The 8,766-nt window shown below is 44.0% G+C and overlaps 1 protein-coding gene across 1 annotated transcript in view; it reads right to left on the bottom strand.

The window, feature by feature from the left end:
* SLC15A1 (solute carrier family 15 (oligopeptide transporter), member 1) overlaps nucleotides 1-8,766 on the bottom strand; it is a 44,712-nt gene that overhangs the window by 2,068 nt on the left and 33,878 nt on the right. Inside the window, exons 18-21 of the mRNA XM_011992417.1 lie at nucleotides 2,485-2,592; nucleotides 2,263-2,371; nucleotides 1,595-1,738; nucleotides 226-333 (exon numbers count right to left, since the gene is read on the bottom strand). Of these exons, the coding sequence (XP_011847807.1) occupies nucleotides 226-333; nucleotides 1,595-1,738; nucleotides 2,263-2,371; nucleotides 2,485-2,592 (469 nt within the window). The remainder of the gene's footprint in view (nucleotides 1-225; nucleotides 334-1,594; nucleotides 1,739-2,262; nucleotides 2,372-2,484; nucleotides 2,593-8,766) is intronic.

The raw sequence follows: 8,766 nt of genomic DNA, 5'->3' as shown, positions 1-8,766 counted from the left end.
AGGAGAAGGAGAAGGAGAAGGAGAAGGAGAAGGAGAAGGAGAAGGAGAAGGATCAGCAGATAGTTTGCCGTAAGGCTATTTGGGAATAGCCCTGGCTGGTCTGGCAGTTTAATCCAGCTATTAGCCCAGATGACCAGACAGAGCAGACAGGGCTAGGGAGAGCCACTGTGATGGCCGTGAACAGGAAAGACAGAGGGATGTGCAATCTCCTCTCCCACGCCATACCTGTTTGCTGAACTGGCCCACCCCTGCCACAATGAGCACGATGATGTTGCCAATAGCCACCGTCAGCAGCCATCCTGCCTGCAGCACCGACTTCATGTTGGAAGGAGCCTGAGGAAGCAAAGCAAAGTGAGTCCTGCTCCAGGTGTCACCCTCTGAGCAGGAGAACACAGCACACTGATGGGCATTTAGTGAAGCAGAGCACCCTAACAATGCACACGAAAAGTCAGGTGGCCTCAATGTAAAAAGGACCATCACTTAAGTAACAAGACACCCACACACTCACAGGTGAGTAGACAAGAATTTCTGTGTTTCATGCTCCACATCCTTGCAAAGCTGTCCTCTTAGTTACATGGACACATCTACAGAGGAGCTGATCCTGTTTCTACAGGAGAGCTTCCAAGCGAAGCCACCCAGCCTGGCATAGTCTTCCCCTCAAATGCAGGCTGCCCTGGGCTGCAAGCTTGCCCTTCTGTGGCTTTCCTGCCACATCTCCAAAATATCTCTTCAAACACCTGTCACCTGTATTACAGTTATCTCCTTTATTAACCTGTGAGGTTATCACAGAAAGTGATTTTCTGACTCCTCTTGGCTGTTTTACTATAAAAATTGATGGTACTAGGCATTGTGTGCTATAATGCCTATAACTATAGTTCTGACAACACAGTTCAACAATTAAGCTCTAATTTGGGTATCAATAAAACCTAGCCCATTAGTCTAACACACTTAAAAGCAGTAATTCTTTTAAACTTTTTTTTTTCTTTTTTTTTGAGACAGTGTCTTGCTCTGTTGCCCATGCTGGAGTGCAGTGGTGCGATCACAGTTCACTGCTGCCTTGGACTCCTGGGTTTAAGTAATCCTCCTGCTTCAGCCTCCCAAGTAGCTGGGACCACAAGCGTGCTCTACCATGCTCAGCTAATATTTTTTTTATTTTTAAAGCTAGACCTTATTTGGTGTGTTTACTGGGAGCTATAAAGAGACCTCAATCAAACCTATCGTGAGGACATAGACCTGTAATTGAGCTGTTTTATGAATGGTCGGTTACATTTGGTTGTTTCAGAAAGGAGAATCTGCTGACCTTTATCACTCTGGTAGCAGTCAGTAATAAATACTGGACGCTAAATGTCTAGGGTATGACTGTGGATCTATAGACACATATGAACACATGCTCTCGCAAAGCTGAAGAGACTAATAATTCTTATTCAGTAAGGACAATACTTGTTGATCTCAGAGACCTTGTTCTACGGAAGATACCATAATGCTTTCTAGACTTTTAAAAAACATCGTTATCCCAGATTTAACTTAAGTCCCATCAGCATTTTCTGCAGGCAGGGGTATAGCAGATGGGTGGTAAATACAAAGAACAAGAAACCTGAGAATATGAGAATTCCAGTCCCGTGACAGAGAAGACCACTTCGCCACAGGTGAGAAGAAAATACTGCGGGATTTGCAGAGCCATGTTAACTGTGTTGGCTGAAATATCTTCAAATGACTGCACGTCGGGGCAGCTGCCATTCTGCAGCAGTAAGGAAAAAGCAGAAGTTGAGATAGCTTCTAAAATAAAAATTGTTCGAACAGGTAAATTGAGTTTGACCTTCTAGGGTTACATCATATGATTTGTCAAGTACATACACATTTTAAACATAAGGCAACACTACATTTTACACTTGCGATGGGATTTGAAGATATGTTCACTAGCATTTTTCTTTCAGATAAGAGAGTAGTTTGGAAGTCATTTTAAAACACTGCCTTCTCTTTGAACTACGAGTTCCTTAAGTCCATGTTAATAGTCTATAAAGAGGCATCAGATATTGGTTAACATAAATTGTTCTCCAGGGGAAGTCAGTCTGTTTAGATTCTTTCTAATGATTAAGTCAACAGTAAGTTAAAGAATTAGCCAAGTGAATTAATTCTAAGCCCATTTAAAATACACATCCTAATATCACTCTAGTTAAATCATTATGTCCTAAGTGCTTGTGAGTCTTCGGGTATCAATCGAGTTCGAGCAGATCTTCTGATACAATGAAACGAGTTACCAACCTTCCTTCGGACTACATAGGTATAAGCACTACCAAATTCAAGGTAGAAAGTATTGAAATTAGGTTGACATTGTGGTGGAATCTCTGTTGAACTTATTGTGAAGCCTTTTCTATCAAAAGAAAGAATAATATTGGTTAACATTCTCGGCATTAAAAGTTTCAGTGTATTTTTTAAAGAAAAATTATTGAACCTTTGAGTGAAGCATTCAGTCTAGGTACTTACACGCCAGAAGGAAAAAACTGGTAGTTGCTGGCATTGTTGCTGCTGACATTTGCATAAATTTTCCCACTCATTGTGACAGTGATGAGCTCGTTAAAAGTATTTACAAATCTGAAACAGAAAACCACCTGTCTTGTAACTGAACTAGAGAATAATATATTCTAGGTCACAGTTCATGCACCTGAAGTTGGGCAATACTCCCTATTTTGAAGGAGTTTAAGATGTTTTCAGAATATTTCTAGAGAATAAAGACAGACAGTGAAGAACCCTAGGTTTATCCCTGCTTACCCACTCACGAGAACACACCTAAAAGAATGTATTTAACAGTGTTTATACGTGCTAGGTACTGCTCTACGTACTTTGTAAATCTAACCTAATTCAATACCTTAGGATATTAAGCAGGGACTGAAGTAGGTACTGGCCTCTTCCCTTCAGGAAGGTAGCCATGCCTTTGTGTTCCTTGTTTCAGAAACTTTATTTATTTATTTATTTATTTATTTAGAGATGGCGTCTCGCTCTGTCGCCCATGCTGGAGTGCAGTGGTGCAATCTCGGCTCACTGCAACCTCTGCCTCCCAGGTTCAAGCGATTTTCCTGTCTCAGCCTCCCGAGTAGTTGGGATTACAGGCATGTGCCACCATGCCCAGCTCATTTTTGTATTTTTAGTAGAGACAGGGTTTCACCATGTTGGCCAGGCTGGTCTTGAACTCGTGACCTCAGATGATCTGCCTACCTCAGCCTCTCAAATTGCTAGGATTGCAGGTGTGAGCCACCGTGCCTGGCCAAAAACTTTAGAGTTCGAGTAGTGAAAGACCAAAACGAGATGCTGCCTAGTTCCTAAAAGATAGACCCCAGTTCCTAAAGGACACCCCCCTTCTTTAGGGGTTAAGGAGGAAAGCCCACCTACTTCCTACCTCTAGGAGCCTCAGGTGGGGAAGGGCACCTGGGATTGGAGAGGAAGAAGTGGGCCAACCCCGTAACAAGAGACAGGTTTTTTAGTCTTTTTTAGAGATGAGGTCTTGCTCTGTTGCCCAGGCTAAAGTGCAGTGACACAATCACAGTTGGAAGCAGCCTTGAACTCTTGGCCTCAAGTGATCCTCCCACCTTAGCTTCCTGAGTAGCTGGGACCACAGGTGTGTGCCACCATGCCTGGCTAATTTTTATTTTGATTTTGTAGAGACAAGGGTCTGGCTGTGTTGCCCAGGCTGGTCTTAAACTCCTGGCCTCAAGGGATCCTCCCTCCACAGCCTCCCAAAGCACTAGGGTTATGGGTACGAGTCACTACACCTGGCTGAGAGACAGCTTTAAGGAATCCCCTTCAGAGGGTGGAGGCCTGTGTGATCCTGGACTGACAGTGGTCAGCATCCTGCTGGAATCCAGCTTTGAATGGAATATACCCAATAAGACCGGCTTCCAGGTCCAAGGCTTCCTATCTCTACAAAGCCCACGAGGCTACATTTCACATGGAAGCGGTGAATCGTTTGCCTTCATAGGACCATACGGATGGTGAACAGCATGGATGACTGATTACAGACCCCTTTCATAGCTGTTCCAGGCTATAGACGACCCTGAAACTCTCATACAACCCTAGTGACCAGGAGGGTGCTGCCCAAAACAAGACCGGTCGACTTTTCCTACCAAACACGTGAGTGAAGGCCGAGAGCAGATCATCCAATGCAGAGAACAGTAAGTCTTACTAGTGTACACCTCAGCAGTGTAAAGAACAATTTAACCTCTCCATCCCCAAAATATGGGGCCAAGGTTCATCAGCTTTGTGGCAACAAATAATACTGGTCAAATTCTAGGTGCTGGGAGAAAATATCTATGAATTAAACTCAGGTCCTGAAGTCCCGAGGCCTTCTCCTCGGTGTCATTTGATAGGTGATGAGTACAGAAAATGGAACCTGAGACAGATCCACATGGGCCTTAGCTAGAATCCATACTGCTCTAGACTGTGAGAGCTGCTTTTATCAAAGGTGAAGATCATCCACATGCAAGAGAGCGCGTGGGCAGAGTATGAGACGAGGAAGCAGAGCGCTGGGCCTGAGGCCTGGCTTATAACTCATCAGCCATCAGACTTGAGGACTCGGAGCTGCCTGGCCTGTGTCTTAGGGCTGGTGCAATAAGAAATGAAAACACAGTCCCGAGTCACTTAATGATGGGGATGGGGTCTGAGAAAGGCGTCAGGAGGCGATTCTGCGGTGATGGCAACCTCACAGCGGGCACTCACCCACACCTAGACGGTGCCGCCTGCTATACACCCAGGCTGCATGGGTATGGCCTTTGGCTCCTAAGCTACAAACTTGTGCAATGTTGGCTGCCCTGAATACTGCAGGCAACTGTGACACAATGGTAAGGATTTGCACATTTAAACATGTCTAAACACTCCCGTTCTTTCCTCTCCGGCCCCCTGGCAGCCACTCATCTGCTTTGTGTCTCTGTGGCTCTGCCTGCCACTTCATTTCAATGGAATCGTTCCATGCAGGTCTCTGTGACCAGCTTCTCCCTCTCAGCATACTGTCTTTCGCATGCGTTCATATTGCGGCACGTATCCCCACTCCATTCCTTTTTGGTTTTTGTTTTGTTTTTTTTTGAGACGGAGTCTCTCTCTGTTGCCCAGGCTGGAGAGCAGTGGTGCGATCTCGGCTCACTGCAACCTCCGCCTCCTGGGTTCAAGTGATTCTCCTGCCTCAGCCTCCTGAGTAGCTGGGACTACAGGAACATGCCACCACGCCTGGCTAATTTTTTGTATTTTTAGTAGAGATGGGGTTTCACCATGTTAGCCAGATGGTCTCAATCTCCCGACCTTGTGATCCACCCACCTCGGCCTCCCAAAAAGTGTTGTGATTACAGGTGTGAGCCATCACACTCAGCCACTTCATTCCTTTTTATGACTAACATTCCATCATTTGGCTATACCACCTTTTGCCAGCTGATGGGTATTGCATTTGTTTGTATGTTTTCTCTATTGTGTATAATGCTGCAATGAACATTCATGCACAAGTTTTTGTGTGGACATGTTTTCACCTCTTCTGGGTGACACCTCACATGTCACATTTGGCAGCCTTCCAAATTAACCACCTGGGGAAGGTCTCACAATGCATGGCTCACATCCTGTCCCTGAGTAGAGAGTCTTATTGTGACTCCCTCCAATCTTACTGTGCTGATATACTGATTAATACATAGCCCACTAACACTGAAAAGGACGCGGATTTGCTTCTGAATCGTGACGTTTTACTGACTGTCTTGTGCTAAAACATTTTAGCCCATATGTTGTCATCTGTAGTCAGTGATCATAACCTCTGTATTATAAACTCCAATAAAAGTGGAAAGCTCGGGCCGGGCATGGTGGCTCACGCCTGTAATCCCAGCACTTTGGGAGGCCGAGAAGGGCAGATCATCTGAAGTTGGGAGTTCAAGACCAGCCTGACCAACATGGAGAAACCTCATTTCTACTAAAAATACAAAATTAGCTGGGCACGGTAGTGCATGCCTGTAATCTCAGCTACTCGGGAGGCTGAGGCAGGAGAATCGCTTCAACCCAGAAGGCGGAGTTTGCAGTGAGCCGAGATTGTGCCACTGCACTCTGGCCTGGGCAACAAGAGCGAAACTCTATCTCAAAAAAAAAAGAAAGAAAGAGAGAAAGAGAGCGAGAGAAAGAGAGAAAGAAAGAAAATGGAAAGCTGTAATATGAGGAGTCCCCCTCTCTTCTAAACTTACCTTTTTTAAAAAAAAAAATAAAAGATAGGGCCTCACTCTGTCACGCAGGCTGGAGTGCAGTGGTGCGATCATGGCTCACTGCAGCCTTGAACTCCTGGGCTCAAACAATCCTCTCATCTCAGCCTCCTAAGTAGCTAGGACTGCAGGAGTGTGCCACATGCCTGGCTAATTTTTAAATTGCTATTTTTGTAGAGAGGGAGTTTTGCTTTATTGCCCAGGTTGGTCTTGAACTCCTGGCCTCAAGTGATTCTCCTGCCTCCACCTCCCAAAGTGCTGGGATTACAGTCATGAGCCACCACACCCAGTCTTCCTAAACTTTCTTATAAGAGCCTTCCAACTTGCAGCAGACTCCGGGACATGCCCTACTTTGCTGATGTCTCTTCCCAGGCTGATCCTCACATTTGGCTTCCAATAAATCAAATTATTTCTGCCTCGACACCCTTAATTTTGGTCAACATGGTTATATACCTAGAAGTGAAACTGCTGAGTTATATAGTAAAACTCTATGTTTAACATTTCAAAGAACTGCTTTTCAAAGTGGCTGTACCATTTTAGATTTCCACCAGCAGTGAATAAAGGTTCTAATTTTTATTCATTTATGTGTTTGTTTGAAGACGGAGTCTCACTTTGTCACCAGGCTGCAGTGCAGTGGCACCCATATGGCTCATTGCAGCCTCAACCTCTCGGGGCTTAGGTGATCCACCCACCTCAGCTTCTCGAGTAGCTGGGACACACCACCATGCCTGGCTAATTTTTGTATTTTTTTAGGGACAGGGTTTTGCCATTTTGCTCAGGCTGGTCTTGAACTCCTGGGTTCAAGCAATCAGCCCACCTTGGCCTCCCAAAGTGCTGGGATTATAGGCATGAGCCACCATGCCCAGCTAAGAGGTCCAGTTTACCCGCATCCTTAACAATACTTGTTATTGTCTACCTTTTTTTTTTTTTTTTTTTTTTTTAAGATGGAGTTTCACTCTTGTTGCCCAGGCTAGAGAGCCATGGCACAGTCTCAACTCACTGCAACCTCCACCTCCCAGGTTCAAGCGATTCTCCTGCCTCAGCTTCCCAAGTAGCTAGGATTACAGGCACTTGTTACCACGCCCAGCTAATTTTTGTATTTTTAATAGAGACGGGGTTTCACCATGTTGGCTAGGCTGGTCTCGAACTCCTGGCCTCAGGTGATCTGACCACCTTGGCCTCCCAAAGTGCTGGGAATACAGGCGTGAGCCACTGCGCCTGGCCTATTGCCTATCTTTTTGATCAGAACCTAGAAGGTATGCAGTGGTATCTCACTGTGGTTTTCATTTAAATTTCCCTAAAAACTAACAACTTTGAGCATATATTCACATGCTTATTGACTGTTTGAGTATCTTCTTTGAAGAAATATCTATTTAAATACTGTGCCCATTTAAAAACTTGGGTTGTCTTTTTAGTACTGAGTTGTGAGAGTTCTTTATGTTCTGGATGTGAGTCCCTTCTCAGATATATGATTTGTAAATATTTTCTCCCATTCTGTGGGTTGTCCTTTCAATTCTTGATCACATCATTTGCAGCACAAAGGTTTTCCATTTTTATGAAGCCCAAGTTCTTTTTCCTTTTTTTCGTCACTTGTGGTTTTGGTTTTCTTCTATAAATTTCATTGTTTCGGTTATGTGAAAGAAAGTAGAACCTTAGGACCCCAAAGTCACTGTGCTGGCAAGATGAATACAATTATATACAATTATAGCCGCGTTTAGTTACACTGCAGAGAAATTTGGGAACACCAAAGAGAAAGAAGATGCCGAAAGCTTGATGAGAAGAAAAGGAAACCAACCACAAAGATTGGCACGTGCTTTTTTTTTTTTTTTTTTTTTTAAATCTTTTAGTCAAGACTCCAAAGTTATGGAAGAAAATGGTGTCCAGCCAACGAACAAAGTGTGAGAACACAAAAAGGCATTTTCAGGCAAGCAATGACTTGGAATTGATCTCATATTCCTCTTGACAAGATACTTGGCCATACACTGCCACAAAAGTAGAAAGAAGGCTGAGAAAGATGACAAGAAATCCAAGAAAGAAAGGCATTAACCTGGCACACAGTGAAAAATTCTACTGGGATAGTGGTTCAGCAGGACGACAGAGCCAGTGCTCCCGTTAGCTCGAAGAATGTGCTGAAGAGTTGGTTTTTCAGGAGGAAAAGTGGATTCCCAGGATAATAGCATAATTAGGAAGCTGGTAACCTTGGAGACTGGGTAAAGGCTTATGTTTTTGTTAACAAGAGGCCAACTGGGTTACAGGGAAAAAAAGGTGAAGCTGTGCAAGAAAGCCTTGGTGAAATGAAAGCAACCAAGACGGGCACTGCTGAACAATTCATCAATGTAATAGGAGATTCCAATGCCTCTGGACAGTCAAGACATTTTCAGTGGAGGGATACATTTTCAAGGATATAAAGTAACATTTTCTCTTGCAGACTGATCACACTTTATTATGTTGTAAATATTATTTATAGGGTCATATTGTAAATCCTGTTTATGGATCTATTATTTAGACTCAGTCTAGCACAGGGAAAACAGAAACATAAATCTAATAAATA

The sequence above is a fragment of the Mandrillus leucophaeus genome, unplaced genomic scaffold (assembly GCF_000951045.1).
Source record: "Mandrillus leucophaeus isolate KB7577 unplaced genomic scaffold, Mleu.le_1.0 Scaffold1103, whole genome shotgun sequence".
NCBI lineage: Eukaryota > Metazoa > Chordata > Mammalia > Primates > Cercopithecidae > Mandrillus > Mandrillus leucophaeus.
The sequence above is the reverse complement of the archived record's forward strand: the minus strand, read 5'-3'. Positions and strand labels throughout refer to the sequence as shown.